Below are 14,881 nucleotides of genomic sequence, written 5' to 3' on the forward strand. Positions count from 1 at the left end.
TAACTTGTACCATTATCCCCTTCTCACAACACAGCAAACTTAATCCCTGTTGGCTAAATTTGTGTTTTGCAAATTTAGCTGCAGTGAACTCACCCGGAATCATCATTATTATGATTTAAACCAGGTTTCCCTGAATGCAGGTGATTCTGTTCTCAAAGGAAAAAGGAAAGAAAAGCCCAATTGCCGGGTAGCTTGGCTCAAGATTGAAGCCCAAGTTGCTTTAGTGGAGATTGAGGTCTGGAGGCTTCCAGTCCACCTGCCAGGAGAGAACATGGCCGACAGAGCATCGCAGGAAGTGTACAGGGTTTCCATAGCAACCTCCTGGCAGCCAAGGAAGCACTAAGAAGAAAGGAAGGGAGAGGAGAAGAGCTGTGAGATTTCAGAGAACCCGGGACCATGCCGGCTGCTGTCACCTCCCAACAGGGTGAGATTTGCTTTGTCTCCTCTTTCTCCTTTACTCTCTACTCTTTCTTTTCTTTCTGTCTTTCTTCCTCCTTTTCCCTCGCTCCTTTCTTTCCTTCCTTCTTTCCTCTCTCTCTCCCTTCTATCCTTTCTTTCCTTCTTTCCTTCTTTCCTTCCTTCCTTCCTTCTTTCCTTCCCTTCTTTCTTTAATCCCTCCCTCCCTTCTTTCCTTCTTTCCTTCCTTCCTCCCTCCCACCCTACTATCCTTCTTTCTTTCCTTATTTTCTTCTTTCCTCCCTCCCTCCCTTCTTTCCTTTCTTCTTTCCTCCCTCCCTCCCTCTTTCTTTCCTTCTTCCTTCCTTCCTCCCTCCCTCTTCTTCTTTCTTTCTTTTCTTCTTTCTTTCTTTCTCCTTTCCCTCCCTCCTTTCTTTCCTTCCTTCTTTTTTCCCTCCCTCCCTTCTAGCCTTCTATCCTTCTTTCTTTCCTTCTTTCCTTCTTTCCTTCCTTCCTTCTTTCTTTTCTTATTTTCTTCTTTCCTCCCTCCCTCCCTCCCTCACTTCTTTCCTTCTTTCTTCTTTCTTCTTTCTTTCTTTTTCCTTTCCCTCCCTCCCTCCTTTCTTTCCTTCCTTCCTTCTTTCCTCCCTCCCACCCTTCTAGCCTTCTATCCTTCTTTCTTTCCTTCTTTCCTTCCTTCCTTCCTTCCTTCCTTCCTTCCTTCCTTCCTTCTTTCTTTAATCCCTCCCTCCCTTCTTTCCTTCTTTCTTTTCTTATTTTCTTCTTTCCTCCCTCCCTCCCTCCCTCCCTTCTTTCCTTCTTTCTTCTTTCCTTCCTTCCTCCCTCCAAGGTCCCTTCCAACTCTGCTATTGTATTGTATAACCTGCCGCCATTTCTACCGGTTCGGTGCCCGAAAAATTTTGTATGTGTGCGCATTTGCACTTAAAATGGTCTGCGCATGTGCACATTTAAAAAGGGGAAAAATAGATTTTTTTCAATGAAGATTGTTCTGCGCATGTGCAGAACAGAAAATCAAGATGGCGTCACCGAGGATACAATGGTCATATGTCCACTGGAATTACCGTATTTTTCGGAGTATAAGATGCACCAGAGTATAAGACACGCCAAGATTTTAATATAATCTTTCATTATTTGATTATTCGATGTTTCAGTATGTTATTTTTATGCCAATCTCCATATCCTAACTGTCACGCCTTTTACTACAAATAAAATATTAATAATCATAGTTCTTGTGTTTAACAGACTTATATTTTTCTCATAGTAATACACAGATTTATATTAAATTATAATCTGCTGTTTATCCCCTTTCTAATTTTTAGTTATGCCACTGTTATGTTTAAGAAATATCCCCTTTCTAATTACACTTTAATACAAATTTTTATTTCTGAATTTACCTCATTCTCAAGTTAAACACAATACCTCAGTCCCTTTTGTCTAGACAACAAATCCAGTATACCTCCATTAAATCCTTACTCTCTACACTAGATGATAACAAAGCCTTAAGGATTTCTGTATCATTTTGCTGACATCAATCGTCATCCGATGTTTGCAAACCCAAAACGGCAGCTCTGTTGTCAATTGAAGGTCATCTGAAGGCAGGAAAAGAAACAAGGGATGGAAACTAATCAGAGAGAGAAGCAACCTAGAATTAAGGAGAAATTTCCTGGCCGCTAGAACAATCAGTGGAACAACTTGCCTCCTGATAGGGTGGGTGCTACTCCAAAACTGGAGGTTTTAAAAAAGAGCTTGGACAGGCATTTGCCTGAATTCAATTTTTCAATTTCAATTTACTTTATTTGTATGCCGCCCTTTTCCCTGAAGGGACTCAGGGCGGCTCACAGTTCAAGGGAGGGGAAAAACAGACAAAATTACAAAACATAAAGACCATACACAGTTAAAACACACAGCAATCATACCATTCGGAGTGGGGCTGCAAGTCTTTAGCCCCAGGCCTGTCGGAACAGCCAGGTTTTAAGGGCTATGCGGAAGGCCTGGAGGGTGGTGAGGGTACGAATCTCCACGGGGAGTTCGTTCCAGAGGGTTGGAGCAGCCACAGAGAAGGCCCTCCTCCGGGTAGTCGCCAGTCGACACTGGCCGGCTGATGGAATTCGGAGGAGGCCCAATCTGTGGGATCTTATTGGTCTAGTGGAGGTAATTGGCAGTAGGCGGTCTCTCAAGTAGTACAGGGTCTCCTGCTTGAGCAGGAGGTTGGACTAGAAGACCTCCAGGGTCCCTACCAACTCCGTTATTCTGTTTTGCTGAGTTGCTGTCCCCTTGCCCTTCTGCAGAACGGCCCAAAAAGCCAAAATGCAAAACCATCCACGAGGCCGTCAAAACTGGGAACGTCAAACAGCTGGATGAAATGGTGACCTTTGGCGTCAGCATTAATGAGGTGGATCCAGTCTATAAGTTCACTCCTCTGCATTGGGCAGCCCATTCCGGAAGTTTGGAGGTAAGACACCATCCGGTGGCCCCGTGTTCTTTCAAATTGAAAAGAAGGGATGGATAAGTGAACGAGTTGACACCTGCGTGCCAGCCCACCGCTCACGTGGCCCAGGGATTGAGGAACTAGAGCCGAGGTGGCGCAGTGGTTAGGGTGCAGTACTGCAGGCCACTTCAGCTGACTGTTATCTGCAGTTCAGCGGTTCTAATCTCACCGGCTCAAGGTTGACTCAGCCTTCCATCCTTCCGAGGTGGGTGAAATGAGGACCCGGATTGTTGGGGGCGATATGCTGACTCTATAACCGCTTAGAGAGGGCTGAAAGCCCTATGAAGCGGTATATAAGTCTAACTGCTATTGCTATTGCTAACTAAGGAGGTCAGCTTTTAGAAATGCAGCTGTGGTAATCTATTCAGAAAGACTGGGTCAGACAGAAACTTCAGATAAGCAACCAGCCAAAGGTTGACAAGATTAGCTCAGACAAACAGTAAGCTAAACCTTTTGGTGCTGAGTGCCCAAAGCCTGCAACTCCAAAATACAATGCAAATGCCCCCCACACATGCGCCGCTCGCGTGCGTGCGTGTCCCCCATGCATGCGCCCTGGTCCACTTTGCCCATTTTTGTCTTCCAAGTTGCAGAAGCTTTTCAGGCCCAAAATGGAGCATGGAGGGGCCTTGTGCAGTGCCCCTGTACCCTGTTTTGGCTTCCACGTTGATGCGGGATGCCTTCCAGGCCCAAAACAGGGTGGTGGGGTGCACACACGACCCACAAAATGCAATCTGAGTGCATATGCCCCATTCCCCGTGCATACATGGCAGCGACGTGAAAACCAGCTGGCCGGTGGGAGGTGCACGTACATGCACACTGGAGCTAGGCTGGGCGATGGCTGGCATGCCACCTGTGGTACCACATCAGAGGTGGGTTCCTACCAGTTCGCACCTATTCGGTAGAACCGGTTCATCAAATCTACTGAACCGGTTAGAAGAGGTTCCACCAGTGGACCCGGAAAGCAGGCCACACCTACAGAAGAGGTTCCAAATTTTTTTGAAACCCACCACTGGTCCTTGGATATGATTGTCCTACACTATCATGCTCATATTTATAAAACTCAGTGCCTCTGTGAAAGGTAAGGATGACTACTGCGTTTCTGGTGCAATCAGAACATTGCGTGTGTTGAAGTTGTTTTAACGCAAACCAAAGACGCCTTTTAAAAAACAAGTTTACATCCTATTCTTATGCATGCCAGTGCTGTGTGTGAGGTAATTTAAGGTGGTTCTGACAAGTGTCGTCGGCATCTTCATATCCGGTCACATGGGTGGCAAGCCACTCCCATCCGGTCACATGGGCGGCAAGCTACTCCCACAAAGGAGGCCACACCCACAGAGTAGGTTCGAACAATTTTTGAAACCCACCACTATACCACATGCCGTAGGTTTGCCATCATGGACCTAGGTTTTGCATTTCCTCTTTTGCTTATAGAGCCAGCCTTGACCGCTACATGACCCCCACAAGAATCTGACAACACTCAGTAGAATATTAAAGGACATGTTCTTGCGCAGGAACAGGAAGCTCAAGTGCAAAAGGCATAACTCCCCCCCTCCACTCTCAAGTCCATTTTGTCGGCTGCCCAGAATCACCAAATCTTCTGCTTCATCAATAAACAATCTTTCCAATCAGCCTCCATGTTTCCAGTATCTTCCTCCCAGCTTGGAACTGAAGCCAGCTGGATTTTCCTTCCCACAATAGAAAACTAAAGTGTGTCTTCTTATTTGCTAGTGTCTTCACTGGCTTCTCTGGCATGGAGCTGATCAGACTGCGGTGACTGTAAGAGGCTGGACAGCAGCTCATTTGGCCGCAATTCGAGGCCAGGATGCCTGCATGCAGGTGAGTGTCTCCCTTTAACCCAGATTAAGGGTGAAACTGGTTTAATTAGAAACCAGGATTCATTTGGAAAGGACATATTTGTCCCAAGTCGATTTCTAGGACAGGGATTGTAGATTTCCCTGTGACCCGTCAAAACCGCGCTCGACTAAGCCGCGCCCGATTAAACCGCGTCGCTGACGTCATCAACAGGGCGACAACAGCCAGCGCGGAGAAAGAAGGGCGCTTTAAATAGCGCTTTGAAAGCAAGCCGATTCAACTTAAGGTAAGGGTTAGGGTTAGGGTTAGGGTTAGGGTTAGGGTTAGGGTTAGGGTTAGGGTTAGGGTTAGGTTAAGGGTTAGGTTTAGGTTTAGGATTAGGTTTAGGAGGGTTAGGTTTAGGTTTAGGGGTTAATTTTAGGTTTAGGGTTTACAGCGTGCTTCTGTCTCCGCGCTGTTGTCGCCCTGTTGATGACGTCAGCTACGCGGTTTAGTCGGACGCGGTTTAGTCGAGCGTGGTTTTGTGGTGGAACCAGATTTCCCAGCTGTCATCTAGGAATTTTTTCAGGGCTAGAGCAATATTTTTCTCCATCTTGGTATAGCTTTAACATGCATGGACATCAACTCCCAGAATGCCCCAGGCAACATCCTGTCCAAGGAATTCTGTGAGTTGAAGTCCACTCATCTTAAAGCCATCAAGGTTGAGAAACATTGACAGCCCTACTGTAATAAACCAGGTTCTTGGGAGGAAGTTAATGGTCAAAGATTTGAAAATGGTGTTAAGTTACCGCATTTTTCAGAGTATAAGACTCTCCGAAGTATAAGACGCACCTAGCTTTTGGGGAAGAAAACAAGAAAAAAAATCTGCCTCTGCCTCCCAGCAATTTGCTTCCTTGCAGCAAACAGCAAACAGTCCATTTCAGTTTCAGTTTCAGCAGAGCCTGATTAGCACAAGCAGCTGATGGTTGTTGGATTGACCTCCCGACCATCAGCTGTTTCAGGCTGCACGGATTGCCATATCCTATTGCTGCCTCCGCACGCCCCATTTTCGGGCATTTGGCAACCAACATTTCATTTCATTTCATTTCATTTGTCTTGTATGCCGCCCACTCCCGGAGGACTCCGGGCGGCTCACAACAGACAAGGGAAAGGGGATAAATAGACAAGACAACACTTTAAAAAAAAGACGCAACATTCACAATTTCCGTGCGGCTGGATGTTTCACAAGCCCCCCGGCCTGCTGGAGCAGCCAGGACTTGGTGGCTTTGCGGAAGGCCGGGAGGGTAGTAAGGGTCCGGATCTCAACAGGGAGCTCGTTCCAGAGGGCTGGAGCTGCAACAGAGAAGGCTCTCCCCCGGGAAGTGCCAGCCGACATTGGCTGGCAGATGGAATCCGGAGGAGACTAACCTGTGAGATCTTATCGGTCTGAGGGAGGTAATCGGCAGGAAATACGCATGTGCAAGATTATGCATTTACAACATGCATTTACAACAGTTGCAGATTGTCATGCGACTCCCTCAGCTAGAAACAGAGATGAGCACTATCCCCTAGAGTTGGACGTGATTGGACGGGGAAAACTTCGCCTTTACCTTTCGCTTTCTCTAGCTTTCTGAGGTTAACCAATGTTGTGGCCCGCCAGAGGATCTGGCAGCAGATTCGGACAGTGAGGAGGTTGGGGAGGAACCTGGGCCAGTCCTGGAGTCTGGGGAAGGCTCTGATGAGGGCTCTGCGTCAGAGGCAGAAGTGGGGCCAGGGCCATCCGACAGTTATCAGCTGCCTTTGGAGTTGGACATCAGTGGGGCAGAAGAACAGCTGGAGCCTGTTCCCAGTGTGCACATGTGCAGAGCTGCTAGGAGAAGGGAACAGCTAAGGAACAAGGGTTGATATGGGAGTAAAGCCGCAGGTGGATGGTGAATGGCCCCTCCCAGAGGAAATAAGAGAGGAGCGAAAGGGGAGTGGAGTTTGCGGGAGGCAATTAGTTAAATTCATTCAGGTGAAGATCTGTTCCTGACTTCTTGCCAAGTAATTGCTGCTACAGCGTGGCGTTTGGAAGATATCGGCCTGGCAGCTCTCCAAGCCTGATAAAGGTCAGTAGTTGTGAAACCTCTTGAAAGACTGTTGTCTGGGACTTTGCTGGAGAGGAATTCACTTTAACCTAAATAAAAGGGGTTTTATCGGGAAGAGGAGTCGGCTTTGGGCTTTTGGGAAGCCTAGGTCAGAATAAGCAAAGACTGCTAGATATTCCCGCCAGCTCATATATTTAAGAGATGTATTTATGCGCTCCCCAGGCCCTTCATCTCAATGCCGTGAATCTAGGCGTCCCGGATGAGTTAGGGTGCACTCCAGCGCATCTCGCAGCGACTCACGGACACTCATTCACCTTACAAACCGTGCTCCGGAGCGGAGTGGTAAGAAATGTAACTTTTTAAAAGGGTTATTCCTAATTGGAATCTGTATAATTCACCTCACTCCTAGTTTTTCCATAACATTCACAGTGTGTTCTTCTTCAGGGGCAGTCAAAAAAATTCAAGATGGCCATCACAAGCATGCAGTGGAAGTCTGCCCTTTATACGTATGGCACATTGTATGATTGTGGTTTTGACTTTTGATTGTCCCCCAGTGGACAGCCCTCCTCTGATGTAAGAAGGTCAAGCTAGAGACAAATTCCATCCTCTTCTTTCCCACATTCCCACCTTAGGTTCATAAATTTGTGTTCTGTTGTCAAGGGATGCTGTGGCTCAGGGGCTAAGATGCTGAGCTTGTCGATCAGAAAGGTTGGCAGTTCAGAGGTTCGCGTCCCCTGCGCAGCGTAACGGAGGGAGCTCCCGTGACTTGTCCCAACTTCTGCCAACCCAGCCGTTCGAAAGCACGAAAAAAAAATGCAAGTAGAAAAATAGGAACCACCTTTGGTGGGAAGGTAACAGTGTTCCGTGCGCCTTCGGCGTTTAGTCATGCCGGCCACATGACCACGGAGACATCTTTGGACAGCGCTGGCTCTTTGGCTTTGAAATGGAGATGAGCACCGCCCCCTAGAGTCAGGAACAACTAGCACATATGCGCGAGGGGAACCTTTACCTGTCAGATCTGGCAAGAAACAGGCAAAGTCCCTACTTTATTGTAAGGCTATTTTAACAATATCTTGAAAATCTGTGATGAAAGAAATGTCCTTCTGGGTTCAGTTCCAAGTGGGGGAAAAGACACTGGAGACATGGAGGCTGCTTGGAAAGATGGTTTTAATGGTGGACAGGACCACATGGCTTGAGCCCTGAACAGAAAAGGTGATCACGTGCTTCAATGTTGGTGGAGAAGAAGAGAAGGGCTGAGGGAGGGGCTTGCTAGGCTTTTTATAACCTGTTCAGTCCCACCTCTCTGTTTCCTGTTCCTGTGTAAGAAATGTATTCTGATTGGTTGTCAGACTCCCATGGGGCCATGCAGGGGCAGCTCTCTAGGCTGTGTTTTGAATCCAGGTTTGGTTGAGTTCTCAGATGCCATGCGGTCAGTTGAGTAAAGGGCCAATATTATCATGCTTTTACTCCCATCCCCCTGGAGCTGCAGTGGAGAAGTCTTTATTATGTAAAGTGGACTAGCTTGGCCTTCTTAATGGCCCATTGACAAAGGGGGATGGGCAGGAAGCTACAGGCAGCTATTCTGTCTTTTAAAACATGTTTCTTTCTTTTCTCATCCAGAGAAATATTCTGCCTTTTCAATATTTCCTAGGATATTTCATTTTTCTGGGAGTGGGCTGGGTGATAACTTCCTACATCTGAAAGTAGAAATCTCCCGCTGTCTCTTTTACTGCCTGATAAGTTAGGGCACATGGTTTCTATTTTTCTCTGTCTATTATGCAGCTGTCGGCTTTCCTTCTCCTTATTTAAATTTTTCCCTAGGCAGTATCAATTCCCCTCCCCATCCATCAAGGTCATTCTCACGCACCATTACCTGAGCTGTGAAGTCTCTCGTGTGAGAGATAAATGGAATGTATACTAAACGTAAGGACTAAAACTCCATGTTTAATAGTTTTACTGGCTTAACAGCTCTCAAGGAAGAATTTAATTTTCATCGTAGCTGTTTTTCACTTGTGGTTTTCCTGTGATTACCAGATCCAGTATAGCCACTGAGTACTGAACAGGATTTGAAGAAGCTCTTATTTACTATGGAATTCAAATTTGAATTGATGGTCTTTTGAATCCACAGAGAAGTCACCCAAAAGCTAGGCAAAAAAGGGGGAAGATAATATTGCTAGATGTAGGAGAAGGGCAGGCAGAACTGAGGGATGGAGTTAAGCAAGTCATCAGCCTAGAATCATTACATTGTCACCAATGGTCTAAATCAGGGGTCACCAACTTTTCGGTACCTCAGGGACTACTAAATTCATAATTTTAAATCCCGCGGACCACTAATATGTTCTGCCTAATGACCGGCTGGGTGGGCGTGGCAAGGTGGTCATGTGACTGGGTGGGCATGGCCAACTCAATGTCACTCATGTCAAGGGGCACCTTGCCAGCCTCTACTCGCCACTCCTTTCCTGCCCACACGGGCTCCTTAGGGCCCCAACAGGAAGCAGTTGCTGGAGCTAAGCAGCCCCCAGGAGAAAGAGTTGGCAAAACAGCTCAGTTCAAATTGGATCTATCCGAGAAGGAGGCTCAGCAGAAGCACCTCACTGAGGACTACAAGCATAGGCTTTCCAAGCAGAGGGAAGACCTGTGGGAGTGCAAAGCCAGGTGCCGGCGCCTGGAGGCTCAATGGGCTGGGATGGTCAGCCAGTTCCAGGCCATGATGCAGTCCCACTGGAACGAGGCCCTCCGGCTCTTTGCCACCAGCGGCAACTCCCTCTAGTCTTCCCCCAAAGCCCCACACCAGGAGGCTGAAACAGACCCCAAGTCGGAATTTCTGCCCCCCTCCGACCCGCACAAAAAGACCTTGAAGCGGGACACTCTCTGCAGCGACACAATCGTTCATCGCACGTATCCGGCTCAGGGGGCGTAGTTTGAGGACCCCTGAGTTAGTGCAGGGGTGGGTTTCAAAATTTTTTAGAACCTCTTCTGTAGGTGTGGCCTGCTTTGTGGGAGTGGCTTGCTGGCCATGTGGCTGGGTGGGAGTGGCTTGCCAGCCATGTGACTGAGTGGGAGTGGCTTGGCAGTCATGTGACTGGGTGAGCATGGCCAACTTGAAAAATGTGGTGAAACTCACTTAACAACCCTCTTGCTTAGCAACCAAAATGTTGGCTCAGGAACTCTGGCGTTGAAGTGTGCAAGTCTTAAAGCTGTCAAGTTACAAGACCCTTGCATCCCTAACCCTTTAGAAAAAAAAACCCCAGGGGTGTTCAAACTTGACAGCTTTAAGACTTGTGGACTTCAACTCCCAGAATTCCTCCCCTCGCTCTTCATCTTGATGATGTGCGGATGGGCGGGGGGAGAGAGCTGGAACCGGTTCTAAACGACACGGTAGATTTGTGGAACCTCTTTCTATAGAAGAGGTTAGAACTGGCAGGGACCCACCCCTGAGTTAGTGCAATATAAAAAAATGCAAATAATTTTTCTGCGGACCACCAAAATTTTCTCGTGGTTTAAGCCCAACCCCTCTTGAATTTCTCTGACCCTTACCTGGCATCTATTAAACTATAGTTGACATAGATTCTTGTATGTAGGTTTGAGCAATACATCTCCTGTACTGCAAATTTTCTTTGCGCCTCAAGCCAAGGAGGAAGAAACAGCTAACCCCTATAATCCCAGGAACACAAGTCTTGTAATGCTCCCGTGTTTACTCTTTTCACCTACTGCCCACGACTCCCTCTGAAATGTTGGCTTCCTTCCATTTGAACAAACCAGGATGTCAACGCTTCTGATAAGAACGACTGGAAGCCTCTTCACAATGCTGCTTTCTACGGCCGATTAGGCTGCCTCCAGCTTCTCGTCCGATGGGGAGCTACTTTAGATGATGCGGATAAAGATGGAAACCTTCCCGGTATGATGGGAGAAATTGTAATTGTAATTGTAATTTAATAAATTTATATGCCGCCCAATCCCGTAGGACTCCGGGCGGCTTACAAAGTACAAGAGTAAAAACAAAAAGTTAAAATATAGGGAAAGAGAAAACAGATTTAAAAGCAACACTCCATACACTCATCCTAGGTGGGGCTGGACCTCGTTCATGGGGTCAACAGCCCCAGGCCTGCCGGAACAGCCAGGTTTTAGTGGCTTTTCGGAAGGCCGAGAGAATGGGAAGGGTCCGGATCTCTGCGGGTAGATCGTTCCACAGGGCTGGAGCAGCTACAGAGAAGGCCCTCCCTCGAGGGGCCGTCAGCCGGCATTTTCCGGCCGACGGCACCCGGAGAAGGCCCAGCCTGTGAGATCTTATCGGCCGTTGGGAGGTATGTGGCAGGAGGCGGTCTCGCAGATATCCGGGTCCTAGGCCATGTAGGGCTTTAAAGGTGATAACCAGCACCTTGAAACGCGTTCGGAGACCGATAGGAAGCCAGTGCAGCTCGCGGAGTATAGGTGTAACATGGGTGTATCTAGGTACACCCGATATCGCTCGCGCGGCTGCATTCTGGACCAACTGTAGTCTCCGAACACTCTTCAGGGGCAGCCCCATGTAGAAGGATACTGCAAACTTCCCAGTCATCCTCGTGAATCAGGGGACAGAGGAAGAGCGTGAAGTTATTATGGCAGCGGGAAAAATGAGTTGGTGGCCTGTTCTAGGTTTGGATTTTTCTCCAAGTACAATTTCTGGTGTTTTTTTTTTTTTTTTCTTTAAAAGATAGACTGAGGAAAGCTGGCTGGGTGACTGGGTCATTCTCTCTCTATCAACCTAACTCCTCAATCAAGCAATAGCAATAGCAATAGCAGTAGACTTATATACCGCTTCATAGGCCTTTCAGGCCTCTCTAAGCGGTTTACAGAGAGTCAGCATATTGCCCCCAACAATCTGGGTCCTCATTTTACCCACCTCGGAAGGATGGAAGGCTGAGTCAACCCTGAGCAGGTGAGATTTGAACCGCTGACCTGCTGATCTAGCAGTAGCCTGCAGTGCTGCATTTAACCACTGCGCCACCTTGGCTCATCTAACTCATGTCCCAAGTTTGCTGTCGTGGGGAAAATAGAATGAGAAAGGCACGCTATCTATGCTTGCTGCCTTGTTTGTAAAAATAAGAAAGATGGAAATGATTTTTTTAAAAAGTTTTTTTAAACTCTTTTACATACAATTATAGGTATACACGCACATAGTTATTGTTCTTCTTTACATTTATCACTCTTACACATTTATTTTTCCATATAAAAAATTAAAATATACATTCTGGAATCTTTGCTTACCATCCCATACACCAGTGGTGGGATTCAGCCGGTTCGCACCTATTCGGGAGAACCGCTTGTTAACTTTCTAAGTAGTTGGGAAAACCAGTTGTTGGAAGAAATCTTATTTCCCCTCCACACACTTTATAGGGCTAATCCTGTAAGGAAGGCAGGAAGGAAGGAAACATTCTGGTGTTGTATCTAGCCTCATCTTGATTGCCCTGATTCAAGGTACTAATTATGACCTTTAAAGCGCTCCATGGCTTAGGCCCAGGGTACCTGCGAGACCACCTACTGCCACCGGTAGCCTCCCACCGTCCAGTGCGATCCCACAGAGTTGGCCTCCTCAGGGTGCCGTCGGCCAGACAGTGTCGGCTAGCCACCCCCAGGGGGAGAGCCTTCTCTGTGGGAGCGCCTTCCCTCTGGAATGAGCTGCCCCCGGAGCTTCGTATAATCCCCGACCTCCGGTCCTTCCGACGCGCCCTAAAAAGTTGGCTTTTCCAGCAAGCCAGCCTGGCCTGAACAAAACAAAAAAACTTATTGATCACTGTTAATTTTAATTTGAATTCTTTTTTTAAAAAAATGTGATTGTCAATTTTAATAGGGTTTGGGATATCCTAATTTAATTTCTTTTAAACTTTTGTATTATGTGTTTCTTTTAATGTTGTACGCCGCCCTGAGTCCTTGGGAGAAGGGCGGCATATAAATCGAATAAACCTAAACCTAACCTAAACCCTGCTTACAGAAACTGCCTCTCTGGTTAACCCTGATTACATTGTAACAGCTAAGGTGAAGCGCCCATCGACCTGAGTGATGCGGAGTTGGACATGCCCACACAGTCACATGACCACTGAGCCACTCCCACCCAGCTGGTTATTAGGGGAGAGAACTGGTTGTTAAATTATTTGAATCCCACCACTGCTGTACACCTATTTTGTGTTATCACCACCCTATTTTCCCTTTCTTTTCTCCCTCCCTCCCTCCCTCCCTCCCTCCCTCCCTTCCTTCCTTCCTTCCTTCCTTCCTTCCTTCCTTCCTTCCTTCCTCCTCTTTCCCTTTCCTTCTTCCCTTCCCTATCCCTCTCTTCCTCTTCCCCTTCCTACCCTCTTGCCTTCTGTTTCTGTCCTTTCCAGCCTTCCTTTCCTCTTTCTTCCTTCCCTCCCCTTTCCTCTCTTCTCCTCTCCTCCTTTCTTCCTTTCCTTTTCTGTTGTTGTGGTTACCTCTTTTCCATTCTCGACTTGTGTATTTTGGGGGTGGTATTCCCGCAAACCCAATTATAGTTTGATGCTTATCATTTCTTATTCCCTTTCCTTTGCTAACATATCCTATTTTTTCCTTATATCTCACTCTTGAACATATACTTGTATATTAGCACTTTCTTTTCTGTTTTCCCCCCTCTTCCTCCCCTTTTCCATTTAATAGTGTGTCGTCTGGATTCTGTCTCTCCCCCTTACTTTCTTTTCTAGATTTCTTTCTCTAGCCAACCATAAAATCTTCCCCATACCTTGAAGTGCACCCATTCCTCTTTCTCCTTTATTTTCAAAGTTAACCTGTTCATCTCTGCACAATCTAACATTTTGATGGAAATGATTGAAGCTCCATTGAGTCCCATGCCTTTAAACACCCATTTCAATGTAATTTCCTTCATTGGGTGATTATGCTGTTCACCCAACATACCTAGAAGGTTGGGGAAGGATTGGTCCAGATTAGGTTCTAGGTTCACACCTAGAATACTGCATCCAGTTTTGGTCACCACCCTATAAAGAAGATGTTGAGACTCTAGAAAGAGGGCAGAGAAGAGCAACCAGGATGATGAGGGGACTGGAGGCTAAAACATTAGAAGAATGGTTGCAGGAACTGGGCATGGCTGGTCTAGTGAAGAGAAGGACCAGGGGAGACAGGATAGCAGCCTTCCAATATTTGAGGGGCTGCCACAGAGAGGAGGGGGCCAAACTATTTTCCAAGGCACCTGAAGGCCAGACAAGGATGGAAACTGACCAAGGAGAGATTCAACCTAGAAATAAGGAGGAACTTTCTGACATTGAGAACAATCAAGCCATGGAACAGAAGTTGCCAGAGCTCCATCACTGGAAGCTTTCAAGAAGAACCTGGACTGCCATCTGTCAGAAAAGGTGTAAGGTCTCCTTCATGGATAGGGGGGTGGACTAGATGACCTACAAGGTACCTCCCAACTTTGTTAATCTGTTAAATCAATCCAATGATTAATTGTTCTCACTGTCTGGAATTTTCTCCTTAGTTCTAGGTTGCTCCTCTCCTTCATTAGTTTCCATCCGTTGTTTCTTGTCCTGTCCTCTGGTGCCTTGGAAAATTGCTTGACTCCCTCTTCTTTGTGGCAATCCCTGAGATATTGGAAGACTCCTATCATGTCATCCGTAGTCTTTCTTTTCATTAAACTAGACATACCCAGTTCCTGCAACCGTTCTTCATATGTTTTAGCCTCCAGTCCCCTAATCCTCTTTGTTTCTCTTCTCTGCACTCTTTCTAGAGGCTCAAAATCTTTTTTTATATCATGACGATATAATGGGGGTTTGCACTAGATAACTTATAAGGTCCCTTCCAACGCTCTTAATCTGTCACTGTCAGAGTAGCTCAAATGTTGGACTCATCTTTCTTATTGTGTCCCAGTTCACCTGGCCGCCATGGAAGGCCACCTTCACTGCTTTAAATATTTGGTGAGCAAAATGCCCACGTTGGTCCACTCCTTGAAAGCCCGGAACGACCACGGTGAGACCCCGCGGGATCTGGCCCAGAGGTTCTACAAGGAAAACATCCTGGTTTACATAAACAGTATGGAGGAGGAGGAAGAGTCATCGGACGAGGAAGAAAGTACGTGACAATAAGTAAACCCTTA

At 46.9% G+C, this 14,881-nt stretch overlaps 1 protein-coding gene across 1 annotated transcript in view; it reads left to right on the forward strand.

The window, feature by feature from the left end:
- The first annotated feature begins 358 nt into the window (after positions 1-358).
- ANKRD42 (ankyrin repeat domain 42) overlaps positions 359-14,881 on the forward strand; it is a 39,030-nt gene continuing 24,507 nt past the window's right edge. The window contains exons 1-6 of the mRNA XM_087722068.1: positions 359-424; positions 2,706-2,869; positions 4,634-4,741; positions 7,006-7,125; positions 10,546-10,681; positions 14,656-14,856. Coding sequence (XP_087578194.1) covers positions 397-424; positions 2,706-2,869; positions 4,634-4,741; positions 7,006-7,125; positions 10,546-10,681; positions 14,656-14,856 — 757 coding nt within the window. The 5' untranslated portion in view covers positions 359-396. The remainder of the gene's footprint in view (positions 425-2,705; positions 2,870-4,633; positions 4,742-7,005; positions 7,126-10,545; positions 10,682-14,655; positions 14,857-14,881) is intronic.

The sequence above is a fragment of the Thamnophis sirtalis genome, unplaced genomic scaffold, assembly GCF_051295495.1.
Source record: "Thamnophis sirtalis isolate CommonGarterSnake01/CBP01778 unplaced genomic scaffold, rThaSir2_p1.2 scaffold_8, whole genome shotgun sequence".
Lineage (NCBI taxonomy): Eukaryota > Metazoa > Chordata > Lepidosauria > Squamata > Natricidae > Thamnophis > Thamnophis sirtalis.